Source organism: Arachis ipaensis, chromosome B09 (assembly GCF_000816755.2).
Source record: "Arachis ipaensis cultivar K30076 chromosome B09, Araip1.1, whole genome shotgun sequence".
Lineage (NCBI taxonomy): Eukaryota > Viridiplantae > Streptophyta > Magnoliopsida > Fabales > Fabaceae > Arachis > Arachis ipaensis.
The window spans coordinates 51,603,155-51,618,972 of record NC_029793.2 but is presented as its reverse complement, the minus strand read 5'-3'; the positions used below and the strand labels follow the sequence as shown (position 1 = coordinate 51,618,972).

The 15,818-nt window shown below is 35.5% G+C and overlaps 1 protein-coding gene across 2 annotated transcripts; it reads right to left on the bottom strand.

Moving 5' to 3' along the window:
- LOC107617798 (probable serine/threonine protein phosphatase 2A regulatory subunit B''delta) lies at positions 3,611–13,258 on the bottom strand. Of its 2 annotated transcripts, XR_002354572.1 has the most exons (14): positions 12,704–13,258; positions 11,546–11,785; positions 10,680–10,785; positions 10,412–10,508; positions 9,064–9,169; positions 8,787–8,877; positions 7,032–7,173; positions 6,782–6,929; positions 5,884–5,993; positions 5,428–5,584; positions 4,795–4,920; positions 4,552–4,702; positions 4,280–4,431; positions 3,611–4,173 (listed from the first exon to the last, which is right to left on the bottom strand). XR_002354572.1 is itself a non-coding variant. In XM_016319667.2 (13 exons), exons 1-12 carry the CDS (start codon positions 12,851–12,853, stop codon positions 4,562–4,564), a joined length of 1,614 nt encoding a protein of 537 aa, XP_016175153.1. In that variant the 5' UTR covers positions 12,854–13,258; the 3' UTR covers positions 3,611–4,173; positions 4,552–4,561. The 2 variants fall into 2 exon arrangements, 1 of the variants encoding a protein (XP_016175153.1); XM_016319667.2 differs by lacking the exon at positions 4,280–4,431.

The following is a 15,818-nucleotide window of genomic DNA, read 5'->3' as shown; positions in this document are numbered from 1 at the left end:
TCCTTCTTCTTCTTCACAGATGAAAATGGAGGATCATCATTATCATCAACCCCTTGGCATGCCACCATCACTATCAACTTGCCAACCAAAATTAAATGAATGAACCAAAATTTTTTTATCCATAATCACAAGAAAATCCCAAGAACAAGGAGGTGAGGAAGAAGAAAAACAAAAGCAGCGACAATGTAACCATAAAAAAATAGAAATAACAACAATCAAATATAATTAAAACAAAAACACATTAAAGCAACAATCAAAAAGAAGAAAAAAGAAAACACCGCTATAGACGAGAAGAAGAACACCACCACAACAAAGACGAGAAGAACATAAATACCAGATCCCAATCTTAGAGAACGTATTTTGACGGAAACAAAGAGAACCCCCAAGAGAAGCACGAAGTTACAAATCTTCCTTAGCACTACTCAGAACCTTGCCATCAGGGGCGTCCATGCCTACTTCCGAGTATCGCGATAGCGACGGATAATTTTCGAGTTTCACCATCACAGTGTTTGATTTGCCGGGGAAGTCTTTGGAAAATTTCGCAGAAAATTGTTTAACCAAGAGTTTGAATTCGAACAATGTAGCCAAATCCAAAGTCTTTGTCTCTTTTGTTTCTTGTCTATAAAAATATTCATTCTTATTGTTGGTAAGAATAAAACGATGATGATGATGATGAAATTGTTTGGTGAGAAGTTAGAGTGATGGAAGAATTGAGATAGGGTAAGAGGTTGGTGATGGTGGGAGTTGGGGGTAAGAGAGGATGGTATTAGAGTTTGTGAACAAAGGGTAAATTAAGGATTTTATCAGCTCATTAAGTGTTCATCTAAATCTATTGCACTTGGCCAATCAAATGGTGATCTAACTCGGCATATCACAATTCTCCAAGGAATTCTTTTGCATTAGGAGAGCATTGATGCGTGAGCATTTTGTACCCTTTTTCTTTCATTTTTAGTTATTTTTTATTAGATTTTATTTAATCTCATAGTATTTTAGTGCGAAAATCTTCTTTGGATACTACTTTGAGTTGTTTTAGTGTTTTTTTATTTCAGGTGAAATTCGAAGCAATTTGGCAGAGTTTGGAGCAAAAAGAAAAAAAAAGCTTGCAGCACCCCCCTGGGCACTAAACGCCCAACTGGCGTTTAGCGCCAGCAAGGGACACAAGCCAGCAACGTGCTACCCCCTCTAGGGCGCTAAATGCCCATCTGGCGCTTAGCGCCAGCAGTGCTGACCGAATTCACTCTCTCTTTGGGCTTCCCAAGTGGATTTAGCATTTATTAGTTATATTTTATTTTCTTTTGTAATTTTTATTTACAAACAATATCTTTTAGTCTTAGGATTTATTATTTTATTTTTCTGAATCAAATTAGGTTAGTATAAAAGGGAAAAGATCTCTTGCATCTAGGATCTTCTCTCTTCCGTACGTTTCACTTTTCAGAACCCTAGTTTTCTTTGTAAGTCATGAGCCACTAAACCTCCTCGGTTAAGGTTAGGAGCTCTGTTTATCTTCTATGGATTAAGACTATTGCTTTTCTGTTTTAATTAATGTACTGATTCAGTTTCAAGGATTGTTTTCGTTCTTAATCTTATGAATCTGGGTGAAACGAGAGTATGACTCTTATTCTACATGAGTTCTTGTGATTCTCGAGAGAGAGTTATCTCGCTTGAACAACAGCTTGAAAATAAATTCCTCCTAAATTGATAATTGCATGAATTAATTGGGATATGTGACATATAATCTTGTTAGTTTTGGGTAATTTGGATTTTTGTGGCTATCAACTAGTTTTGAACTTAATCATCTAATCGGAATTGAGTGATCACGAGAGTGGTGGTTAATGAAGGTTAGAGGAGACTGAATCACTAAGAGATTAGGATTTAGACATTTACAGTTTCCCATAAAATGGATCGCAGCACCCCCCGGGCGCTGGCGCTTAGCGCCAGCAAGGGACACAAGCCAGCAACGTGCTACCCCCTTTAGGGCGCTAAACGCCCATCTGACGTTTAGCGCCAGCAGTGCTGACAGAATTCACTCTCTCTTTGGAGTATCGCTAGTGGATTTAGCATTTAGTATTTGATATATTTTATTTTCTTTTGTAATTTTTATTTACAAACAATATCTTTTAGTTTTATGATTTATTATTTTATTTTATTTTCCGAATCAAATTAGGTTAGTATAAAAGGAAAAATATCTCTTGTATCTGGGATCTTCTCTCTTTTGGACGTTTCATTTTTGAGAACCCTAATTTTTTCTGTAAGTCATGAGCAACTAAACCTCCTTGGTTACTGTTAGGAGCTCTGTTTATTTCTATGGATTAATACTATTGTTTTTCTATTTTAATTAATGTACTGGTTCAGTTTCAATGATTGTTTTTACTCTTAATTTTATGAATCTGGGTGGAACGAGAGTATGACCCTTATTCTACATGAGTTCTTATGATTCTCGAGAGAGTTATCTTACTTGAATAACAGCTTGAAAACAAATTCATCCTAAATTGCTAATTACATGAACTAATTAGGATATGTGACATATAATCCTATTAGCTTTAGGTAATTAGGATTTTTGTGGCCATAAACTAGTTTTTGAACTTAACCCTCTAATCGGAATTAAGTGACCACGAAAGTGGCGGTTAATGAATCATGCATTGTTAAAATAGTTGGTAAGAACTTTTAATCCAGAAAAGTAAACATCTCTGAAACCTTAACTGTTTTCTATCACTGTTTTTACATCAAACCTTTTATTGCTTTCTTTACTCTCTTATTCACTGTTTTATGCGAATTCAACCAACAAATAACCTTTTCTGTTTGCCTAAGCCAATTGGATAATCATTATTGCTCAGTCTGACATCCTCGTGGGATCGATCCTCACTCACCTAAGCTATTACTTGGATGACCCGGTGCACTTGCTGATTAAGCTGTGGGAACTTTGAATTCCACACCAAGTTTTTGGCATTGTTAAAATAGTTGGTAAGAACTTTTAATCCGAAGAAAAGCAAACATCTCTAAAGCCTTAACTGTTTTTCTCTCACTATTTTCACACCAAACCTTTTATTTGCTTTCTTTACGCTTTGATTATTGCTTTATGCGTTTTCAACCATCAAAAACCCCTTTTTGTTCGCCTAATTAAGCCAATTGGATAATCATTGTTGCTCAGTCCGACAATTCTCGTGGGATTAACCCTCACTTACCTAAAGTATTACTTAGATGACTCGGTACACTTGCCGGTTAAGCTGTGGGAATTCTAAATCCCGTACGAAGCATCGCTCACACACATGCACGTATATATTCAGGTTATAAAGAAAAAAAGATGCAATATCTTCTATTGATAAAATAATATTACTAATAACACTAAACAAAAACAAGGAGGGAAAAATCCAATGTACAAAGCCACCAAATTGGTAATGCCCAAAAAAGATATATACCCTCAAACACCTAACTTTTATATTTCCTTATAACACCCACTTTTATGAACCTTAAATTTTAATATAATCGCCACTTCAACATTCAAACTTTTCTTTTCTCTCCTACTGTTAGATTGAACTGCATATTCGCGAATACCGTTTAACTGTCCAAATAATACAACTGAAACAATAGTGTTAATCTCTGCGGTCAAGTATTGAAAGGAAAAGCTCTTAGAAGGATATCTAATTGTGTAGGGGGAAAAATACAATTATTGTATCATTACTGTTAAATTCTTTAATGGGCTTAACAAGATGGGAACAAAAGAAGACAAAAAACTAAAATGTACTCTTGGAGAGAGATCCGAGGGCAAAGTGACTCGACCACTGAAGCAAAACAACTAAAAAGGTCCAAAAGTGAAAATCTTTCAATTAATTTTCCTTGGAACAACTTAGGTGACCCCAAATAACAAGCATACTGAAAACGATATATCAATTTCAATATAATTCAAGCACCGGGCTAGTCACTTCTCAGCACTTTGCATGGATATATTTGTACACAAAGCAACAAAATTTCCATGACCAATGGCCCCAATGTACATCACTCCCGCCAGAAAGATCTGAATATTGTTGCAGCTTGCCCATCCAAAAAAACACATGCCAGAATAAAAACCTTGGAATTTCCCATTTAAGGTAGCAAAAGTTTGAGATGATACTTAGTCCAATGTCTCTGAGCAACGGCCAGTCGATTAAATCTGGGGCATTAATTTCTTTTCATCCCCTATATTAATATATAATAAAAAAAAAGAGATAGACATGGAGAAAATTAAAATACAGCATAGATGGACTGGATATTTTCTAAAAGGTGGATACTTCAATGATGATACCTTCACATGAAGATCACATTGTAAATTGTTTGGTGGTTCAGTCAAATATATTGATCCATCTAATGGCTCAGAATGTAATCTTCATGTGAAGGCATCATCATTAAAGTGTCCACCTTTTTAAGAAATGATGAAAGGAAATGGTATAGATAATACTGCATAGAAAGAAACATTTGACCTCTGAATTCATCTTGTAAAAGAATTAGGTGACATAATTTGGACTTGCTGAGCACTTACCAGGCTCGAAAGAATCAAATTTCAACTTATGCACTTACATATAAAATCCTAGAAGGGAGCCTCAAGTGATTCATCCCAGACTTCTGCACTTCCATTAGAGGCATCTTCAACGTCTTCTTCCATTGAAAGCCTAATATATTCTCTATGAGCAAATCGATCCCACTCTGTTAATGTCGGATTCTCGCGCTCCTATTTATAGAGAAGCACATACCAATTACCAAAATCATTAACAGTGGTCAAGCATAAAAACTAAACAATGCAATAAACTATATTATATGTACCTGACGAATTAAAAATGCATCCCGGGTTTCCAAGGCCATGAACTTGTTTAGATTGAACAGAATATTGAAAATACTGCCTGAGAGTTTACCACCTTTCAGGTCGCGCAGAGTTATAAAGTGTTCATTCTGCAGGTTGAAATTCAAATTTAGAAAAGATGTCAGAAAAGTATGCAGTAAAAGCAGTGTATATATAAACATATCAATCAAAGATAGGCAGGATAAGGGGTGACAAAGTAAACCAAGTTTGGGATATGGCATGTTCTAGCACAAAATTCAATTTATAAATTACTCACTATATTAGCACTCACTTTACCAGCTTGTCATAAAATTTGAATGGTTTTATATTTTAACACACCTCCACATACAAGAGCCTTTATTGGGCTTTAAGCATGGAAAGTGCACAGGCTCATTCCACCTAGTCATGAAATTTAATTTCTTATCTAGAAGATGCAATAAACTCTAGACCTTCTGAATATAGAAATTTTGATAGTATGTTTTGAACTCTCCCACAAGCTTAAGCTTTTGGATAGAGGTATACGGATAATTTTATATCTTGACCCAGTTAATAAATAAAGAGATTACACAAGACAATAAGACAATAAAATTGATAGAAGAAAGATGGAAAGGCAATACCTCAGGTTTAATCATATCAATCATCTGGCACAATATATCCTCAAATTGCACAGGCTCTTGGGCCATACATTCCATTCGATGCAATTGCTCCTCATAAAAAAATTGCAATTCATTCCGTGTAAGAACTCCATTTCCATCCAAATCTATGCACTTGAACCTAATTAGGACATATTCAAGTCAGCTCATAGTGACTCTCAGACACATAAGTAGAAACAAGTCATCCACAAGTGGTCACATATCTAGAGTTTTGTCCAGCACACGGTTAAGTGTAAAGCATTTAACTAATAAATCGAAGAGAAAGAAGCATTTAACTATCAAATGTCGTGCATTTTTTTCCCCAGACAACACTGGCCAAAATTTTCATCAGTCTAGTGCAGCTGCTCTGCAACTAATCTGATGACTTCTTTCAGAAGAAAATAAGAATTAAAATTAATGGTAAATGGAAAAAAAAAATACCAATATTCAAGGCTTGGCTCAGATGGTTTATCCTCTTCTGCCAGTATGAAGTAAACAAAATCTTCATATCCCATCTTTCCCTCAACCTTGCTGGTAAACTTTCTTGCAACCTGAGATAATTGAAGGAGGTCAAAATCTGCATCTTACATAAATGATGTGATCAATCATGTTAACAAAAGCAGAGACACACAAACTCAGACAGTGAGCCAAAGATTTCCTTTTGACAGAGAGCACAGGCCTGTGACCTATGAAGCACTAACATGGGACAACTGACACACTAATTTCAAATTTTTGTTAGACAAGGAGACACGACATACATATAAAAGGGAAGCCCGAAGTACAATCATTCTACATTATGCAGGGTTTGAGAAAGGGTCGCATCCAAAGCGTGTAATGGACGTAGCCTATGTGATAAACTCATTTGTTGATATTTTGTTGCTCCTAGGCTTCCCTTCGGACAAGGCATATATATAAAATATATAAAAGAGAATTGGATAGATTATAAAAATATCTTGATATTTTGTTGATATTTTAAACTACAAACTAATAATTTTTTTAATGTTTTTATGCCTCTTTTAATTATATAAAGTATTTTAGGTAATTCTTTGAATTAATAATCAAGAATACATAATTGTTTCTGAACTCATTTTAAGTATAGGCCAAGAATAAGGTTGAACACACCAACATGTGACGGTATTTCGGTGTACCCAAGCATGTTTAGAGAAGCTTTTTTTTAATTCTTTTGTTAAGACACAGAAGACATGCATGTTGGACAAGTGTCATTTGAGTGTTGGTGCCCGTAATGTGTCTACCATGTGAAAATGACAGCTCAATGAAGTATCAATGCTTCATACACTTACAAAAACACTTGAGACAAGCAAAATGGATCTACACAAACCTGAGAAAATATTCTATCAACAATTCGATAGGTAAGTGCATGGTTGCCATATCTGATAAGATTCTCTTTGTCTATCAAGAAATCATGATCTGTATCCAGCTCCCAAAACTTGCAGTATATAACATAAAAATGCTCGTACGAGAAGTATCTGCCAAAAAATATTAGAAATTGTTGAACAGAATAATGTGCTTTGGCAGAAAAAAGCATTTCTGTAGCTAATGGTAACTGATACTTCATTCAGTATACCTACCTCAAAACCTTGTTGATGTCCTCCTCTTCATCTGCATGTAGCATCGCATCAATTATGTTTCCACGCTTCAACTCCCTCAGGGTAAGACGGCCATTTCCAGATCTATTAATGTAATAATATATTCTGTATATTACAGTTTCAGCTGGGCAATGGAAACACAAGAAGTTAAGAATATCAAACACAACAAAATCGAGAAAGTTAAACCCCAATAGCAAGACTCGTGAATGCATTAATTTCTACAAATCAACTTCAATAGAAGTCCAGCCAACAGACATTATTACTGTTTTAATAAAATAAGTTAACATTATAATTCTATAATAGCACTTATTAGTGAAACTAAAATATCAAAATATAGGAAAAAGTGAAAAATACATGCACATGCATTTATCACATTACATAAATTTATTAGTTAGTGAGCAATTCATTGAAAAACTCAAATTAAAATTTTGCAGAATTGGACTGATATTGTGGGAGAAAAGCAAATGTTTGGATATCCAATACACACAAACATAGATTAAGTCAAGTAATTCAAGAGGACATAAGTTTTTGCGGGATGAACAGAGGATCATTTGGTATATCTATACAGCACGATAATGCCCACAGCTTTTAGTTGATGAAAACAAAAAGAAAAACAAACAAACCAGACCAGATAATCATAATAGCACCTAATATACGAACTCTCTCCCTCTCTAACAATAATAGTTTTATAAACACAAACAAGGAGATCACCACCAATCAATTGTCCAACAGCTGTAGACTGAAGATTCACTTCCAAATCCACTCTCACCATTGCTCTGAGTCATCTACACATTACACCAAATATTATTCCTCTATATTGAAAGCTGTTTCCTCTTATTTCTAAACACACAACCAGACTCTTATTTAGCCTTAACAACTAGAAATTCAACGATCATATCAATCAAACAACATTATACTTATAGTATCCTATCTTATCTTGTAGCATTTATTTAGTTGAATCATCAAAATTAGAACATTTTTTGATGATTTCCTATTTGTTTTTCTTGGTCTCCCTCAACCTATAGCAATTAAGTACCCTTCAAGTGTTCTACTCTCTTTACTAGGACTTCTAGAAGCCTTCTCCGCATGACCAAATTACCTTCCCCAAATTTTCAGAAATAGCATCATTCTTAACCCTATCTTGTCTAATCTGTACACTCATCTAATGCAACATTCTCAAATCTACTATACTGATCTTATCTTTTGTTGGTTGTTCACCATCCTGGCATTCTTTCCATACACCTCTGCCAGTCTTATTACTGTAGACTGTAGTGAAACTGTAAAATCTGTCCTTAAACTTTAGTAGTTGCTGGTCTTATTATTGTGGTAGTGTGGTCTAAATTGTAGTTAAACTTTAGGACTTTTTTCCGCAAATGACACATGACATGGAGTGCTCCATTTTTCCAGTTAGCTTGAATACTATGATAGTATCATTTACATCATCTTTAATTTCCCCATCATTTTCTCTGGGGGCCCTAGACCCTAAAGCATGTGATGTTTTGCAACATATGGTCTCCAATTTTCATTTCCAAGCTAGAATATGCCCCCCTTAGGGGACATCCAATGATCTAATTGTCAGAAATGACGAATGTGCCACAAAATACCATCTAGAATCAGAGAGATCACATCCTTGACATTTCTCTTGATGAATAATGATATTAATGAATAGCAAGTGAAATAGATTTCCATGTGAAAATTATGTTTTTCAGGAACAAAGTATGCAAAAATAATACAAACCATATCTCTCTTGAAACTCCGGTGTGCTTTGTAGGAACTCCAGCCCTGGATGTGTTGCTAAAAGCTCACGTAGTACAGGCTTAAAATCATCCTGACATGTTTAAAGATGTTTTAGTGAAGGAAACAAAGTGTGGATCATAAAAAAATATTCAAGCATTATACATGGAACGAACAAATAACATATTCTGATAAATATTTAAAGACTGATCACTGTATGGAGGAGGTAAATGATACTAAATGAAATGATAAGTAGACAAAAATATATAGAATCAAAAACCTGAGTAAGGTACTTCAGATGTGGTTGCTTTAAAATTGTGAATATTTGAGTTGCTATATCCATTGTCAACAAGTTGCCATTAATCCAATAATCAATAAATGCTTCCCTACAGGAATATCAAATCAAGGAATTAAACAAGTACTAGGACATACTACAAAATAATAATAAACGAAAACCAGTAATTCACCAATAACTCCCTACGTGAAGAGCAAGGAGAGAATCCAACCCATATTTAATACTTCAATAAGGCAAAATTTCAGACAAATTTAATCAGCACAGGATCTGGTGCCAAAACATGAAGATTTATGTTTGCGAAAGGAGAAAAGATTCTGCAGGAAGCATTCTTAACACATGAGCAGGACACCACAAAACATACTGCCCCACTATAAATGACAGTTTGACAAGTAGATTTCTTGTTTAGTGACAAAAATAATGACTAGCACTTTTCAGATAAATACTGTATTAACTTTTTAGTGTATGATCTCATTGTTGACTTTTTCATCTCTTCCCCTTGGTGTCTCCTTAATTTTGGTTCCTCTGGCTCAGCCCTTGACAGTGCGATGTCAGATGCATAATGCATTGTACATAATATATATAAATAAAGGATAAAAAATCCTGAATATTAAGCAGGAGATGATTTAGGAAAAAGAAACAAGTTCTATATGACCCAATTTAGTACTAGAAACAAAAGCAATCAGCAATCAAAGATATGGAGAAAGAAATCATAATTCAATCTTCATATGTTGATGGAAATTTTGACAATACTTCAATAACAATTTGTTAGGGACTTGTGTATTATGGGTGCTCAAAGTCTCACATCGAGAGTATGGGATGCTTGATGTTGTATATAAGGAGAGTGGTTCTTATAGTATCTAAGGAAAGTGGGAAACCACACCTTAAAAGCTAGCTTTCTTAAAGGGGAAGAACCACTCTCCTTATATACAACATCAAGCATCCCATACTACTCGATGTGGGACTTTGAGCACCCATAATACCCAAGTCCCTAACACAATTTCAAATGCAAATCTCAATACATAGGGAACAATTTCATCTTTTGAAAAGAAAACTGGGGATTGGATAATGTAGTCAAGAAGCAAGCAAATGGTTGAACTCTCCGTTTGATATACCAGTGAAAGAAAGTCCCACAAATGATTTTACAAAAAGAAATAATGCAATAATCTAGAGCACAATTATGAATAATCTTTCTGAATGACCCAATGATTCTAAAGCTACTCAGGATCTAGACAACAATCAATGAAGTGACCAACAGCTCAAACAAGATTCACCAAACATTGCACAACAAAATTTACAGCCACAACTAGTGTTTCCAGATTAATGAAATACACACCTTGTCACAACACCAGTTCCGTTGTCAATCTTTCTGAAAAGTGAAGTTGAAAAGAAAGATGGCAGCTTGCATACTTCCTTGGTAAGTAATTTGAATTCTGGCATGGCAAGTATAACAAATATGTTAATTTTTGCTCAACTTCAAGAGAGGTGAGTGTGATTACTTAGGAAACCAGAATGTCAAACTTATTTCAAAACTTTTTCGGTTTTTCCCAGTTACAACACTGCTCCCTTCAGGCTATCTTCTACTTATAAACATGATATCTCACCATGCATCTGCAGGCCATCCAAGTGATCATGGAATAACTGATCAATTCTTAACATGCATTGTTCTTTCAGTTCATTTGGAGGAGGACGTCCATGTTGAAAGTAGAACTGCAAGCATATATTTAGGTTACAAGCATAAACACAGAAGGAAAAAAGAAAATAATAAATGAGCCAATCACATGCAACAGAAATGTAGCACCAACTAAAATATTAACAGAACTCAACAGTGCATCTTTAAATGACTAATTATATTACTTGCTGTGTATTCGCAGGGTTTTGGGAAGCATTGGGTATTTCCCAACTTTGGAACAGCTTCATACAAATAAGTAACAGGCTTTATAACAATAATGAGGCCCGAGTATTGTGGCAATGTGTAGTTTATGCAATCCTTTAGGGTTTGGCTTGAATGCAATGCTCCTTTATTTAAAGGTGTCTGTCTGTCCATCAATTTGCTAGGGGACTATGGGATAAGACTGTATGTATGGCCTCTATTTGTGGTTCTGATAATGGTTGTTGCAGAAAGTTGCCATGTTGCATAAGAAATGGGATAGGGCAACTTGGCCTGCTTTTTTTCCCTTATTATTCCATGTGACGTTTTCATTTTAGGAGGACATCATATCCTCTGGAATTTAGATCATTTAAAGTGACCATTCTTCTAGCACAGAAAAGCAAAGGATTGACTATCCTTGAATCAATAACTTCCATTGTGTATAGGTTCTAGTAAACGATCCAATGGTAGTTAGATCCCACTTCACTTTACAAGCATGCTCACTTCACATGATCCAAATCCTATCCTCTTTTAGATGTACTCTCGCTTCCTCTGTTTCTAATAAATTTTACTTAAGAAAATGTATTAGATTTGCCAGACCTGAGGTATCACTTCTTTAACTGGCTCACTGACAACTTTCAAAGGAGAGCTCAAATTGGAAGGGCCAGCTCTTTGTTTCACTATGCGAGGGGAACCAGATGAACTTCTTGGTGAAAGAGGCGGAGCAGTGCCAGCAGGGAACATGGAAGGCAACGAATTACTTGAAGCATTTGGACTAGAGCAATTTCCAGTGACGTTCAAAGGAGCACCTGACTTTGCTTCATTGAGCAGTGATGTTACCTACACATTTAGCAACCCAGATGTGATTCCAATATAAAACCTACACTAGTTATATTGTGTAGAGTCTTCAAGGAGAAATACTTAAACCATAGACTAAAATAGCAATTCAGCCCCAGAAAGATTTGCAACATCAATTTAATCTTAAAAAGATAAGCAAGATACCGGTTTAGTCCCTAGAAGAAATTTGTGGGCATCAACTTAGTCCCTCAAAGATATATGTGACATTCATTTGGCCCTTAAAATATACATTGGACATCAATTTTATCCTTGAAAGATGCATGATACTTATCACTTATTTGACGTCACATATATCTATCAAGGACTCAAGATGTTACATGTATCTTTCAGGGAATGAAGATGTCACAAATCTTTTATGGACCAAACTGACGTCACATGTATTTTTAAGGATTAAATTGATGTCACAAAATCTTTCAAGAACTAAAAGGTTGTCAAGTGTATCATTGTCAATTAGTAGTTTGTATTGTATATTTGGATTACCAACATGAGCTTACTCATATAGCTTAGGAGATGGTAAATCCTACCACGTCAATAGGAACAAACAAGCATATAAAAAATGATATGATTCTCACAGGGTAGGATCTGTGCAACGCTATAAAAACCTTTGGTTTATCTTTAATGGCAGAAATTTTTAGGCTGAAGCGGTCAAGTGGCAACATCATTCCCCTTTTTGGTTAATCCCAATCACTCAAGCACCTCATCTTTCTCACAATCCTTCGCCAACCAAACAACCATGAGTAAAGAACTATTAAATCAGATCATTCATTCTTCACGCCATTCATGAAAATATATAACACATATAACCCAAAAAAAAGGGACAGAACAAAAGCTAAGAGACTGATTCAAGAAACCCGGCAATGCAGCAAAGACGCCAATTCGGAAACTGATAAAGGCGCATACCAGTCGATTGCTGTCTGGAAGAGAAAGCCACTGGTCGAAGAGCTTCTCGACGAAATTGAGGTTAGACTTGAGTGCCAATCCGGAAAGCTCCGGTAGCTGCAACAGCTCGACGTCCAACGACGCCGCATCGACGACCACCTCCATGCTCATCTCTCATTCACCAGAACACAAAACTGTCACACCACAAAGATAGATCAAAATCACACCGACTCTTTCAATCAAAATTCTTCTTTTACAATTCTTTCGAGACTGTAGCGAGCTGAATTTCAATGGGTTTGAATCGAAGAACGTGTAAACGATTGGATGATTGAATGCGGTTGAGGAGCTGCGGGATTCAGCGGAAACCCTAGATCTTTGTGGCGTTGGAAATTGGAATCAAATCAATTAGTCAATTAGCAGTGTGAATTGATATAAAATACGGTGACGGTGATCTGAGGACGGAAAATGAAGGAAAGTGAGAGAGAAATTGAATAGTTGGTGGAAAAAAAAATTGTGCTTGAGAAGAGATCCAAGCGATTTTGGAGGGAGAAAGGAGAAATAATTTAGCAAACTGGGTTTTATTACTAGAATGTTATATTTTTTAGGGGTCTGCTACACATACAAGCAAAGAGGCTCTACAAGTTTTACAAGTTTCCAGTCCACACTTCATTCACACGCGCACTCATCTCTCTTTGAATGGAACGTAAACTACACGCGCCCCACTCAACGATTGCTCTTCGTAAAATAGCGCTCCTTAATGGCGCACTCTTCCACTTCTCCAAGTCCTTCGAAGAAAACACAAACCGTCCGTTTTCGAGCAACATTCCAAACTGCAGAGATAGGACTCGTCGCGAAGATTAGAACTCTCAATCAACACAATATAGAACTCTAGGTGTATCTTACTGATATCTATGGGTGTATTTTTAATTTCAGAAAAAATGGCAGGCAGAAACCAAGCTGAAAAAAATGTAAGAACAAATATATGTCTTAGATGAAATCAGTTTTATATAATAGAAATATATCTGACTATAATTTTGCTTTGTTTACAGCAAATCAAAGACCTTAAGTGTGCAACACATTTGTTAAGTGAGAAATTCAGAAACATGAGCGAGGAGAAGAAAACAATTGTTAGGGATTTGGGATTTGGTGGCCTGATGCACATCCCGCCGCTAAGGGTGCATCACCAAATTGTCAGATAGATTCTAAGGATATTGACACTGATTAATGTAAATATTATATAGTCCTGTAACAAATTGAACACATGCTGTAAAAATTTTTCAATTATAATCCAGTTTATTGTAAAATTTCTTTCAATAATTAAACTCTCTCTGCTGTATTCAAAATGTATGAATTACAGGTACTATAATATGAAGGAAAACATCAAACCAAATATACACTCATAACCTGCCATTTTTTACACCCAAAGAAAGTTGAATATACACCCAAAAATCTATCCCCCTGATGCTTTATCCCTAAAACCCTGAACCTTAAACACTTAAAACCTAAACCTTAACCCCTAACCTGTAAACCCTAAAACCTAAACCGTAAACCCTAAAACCCTAAATCCTAATACCTAAAACCCTTAAACCGTTGTAAAAAAAAACAAATAGTATTTTATAACATAAAAACAATATTCTGAAGTATATATATGTATATATATGTAAAATGTGAAATACAAGAAAATTCAGAAATACACCCAAAAGAACACTGCTTTTACACCTAAAAGAATGCATGCTCTTGCTCCTTTGTGTGCTTCTCATCCCTGCCCAGAAGTGGTGATCCAGATAGATTGGAATCCATATATGACGGTCTTCATAGAGATCTGCAGAATACACCCAAACACAGACTATAAATACACCCGAAAGAAAATTAAATTTACACCTCTGCTGCAGATTTTAAACAAACATTACCTGAAAGTCACTTGTTGTCCACAAGACCAAAATTCAGCAGAAAATCATTCCAATTCCTATCAAATAAGTCTTTAAGCACACCCACGCTTCTCGCACTTCTCTCGTAATGTAATTCCTCACATCCTTTTCAATAAAATTTAACAAACTGGTCATCAACAGAGAGAGGCTGCAGAATACACCATGTCAAAAACAAAAAATACACCCAATCATTCTGATCTAATACACCCGAACAACAACTCAACTAAAATAACAAAAAAAGCCATAAACTGTAAATACACCCACACTTCCCCCAAAAATACACCCAAAAAAGTCTGATCTATACCCGAGCGTCTGCTATAAATTGCAGATAATTAATCAAAACTAATACGTTAGATTCAATCCACAGATTTATGTTCACGCGTTAGTTTCACAGTCAATGTTCACGAATTATTCAGTTACACAATGCTATACAAATAACTGCAACAAAATTCAGAGTAATCATATATAAATCGCTCTCGCTCCTTTGTGTGCTTCTCATCCCTGCCCAGAAGTGGTGATCCAGATAGATTGAAATCCATATATGACGGTCTTCATAGAGATCTGCAGAATACACCCAAACACAGACTATAAATACACCAGAAAAAAAAATTAAATTTACACCTCTACTGCAGATTTTAAACAAACATTACCTGAAAGCCACTTGTTGTCCACAAGACCAAAATTCAGCAGAAAATCATTCCAATTCCTATCAAATAAGTCTTTAAGCACACCCACGCTTCTCGCACTTCTCTCGTAATGTAATTCCTCACATCCTGAGGTTGAATCATTCATTATCTTCAAAACGAGTTCAAACTTTAATTTTAGAAACCAGAAAATCGAAAAGAAAACGAAGATGGAGTTACAGAGAGAGGAACTAACGTCAATGATGAAGAACAAACCAGTGAGGAAGGAGGAGAAAAGAACGATCGAAAAAGCAGGGGAAGATGCGCGAGAAGAAGAACGAGCAAATTTGGAAAGAAGAAGATATATAGCGCGTGTAAGGGACGTAGCACTTGCAGCGTGTTTTGGGGGGGTTAGGGGTTAATTAACTTGTAATGCTTACAAGCCCTAATCGCTTGTATGTAGAGCTTTTCCCTATTTTTTATTGTATCATTTTGATAGTGAAAACATTACGATCATCTAATTATATATAATTATAATAACTAAAAATTTTTACTGACTTCATTTTAAAAAATTGGTAAGATTTT

Excerpts from the sequence above, each read along its gene's own strand:
- LOC107617798 (XM_016319667.2), bottom strand. The coding sequence starts at position 12,853 with ATGAGCATGGAGGTGGTCGTCGATGCGGCGTCGTTGGACGTCGAGCTG. Across the intron at positions 5,585-5,883 it reads GAGCCAAGCCTTGAATATTG|GTTCAAGTGCATAGATTTGG; the intron begins GTATTTTTTTTT and ends TGTCCTAATTAG. Across the intron at positions 4,703-4,794 it reads ATGCATTTTTAATTCGTCAG|GAGCGCGAGAATCCGACATT; the intron begins GTACATATAATA and ends CTCTATAAATAG.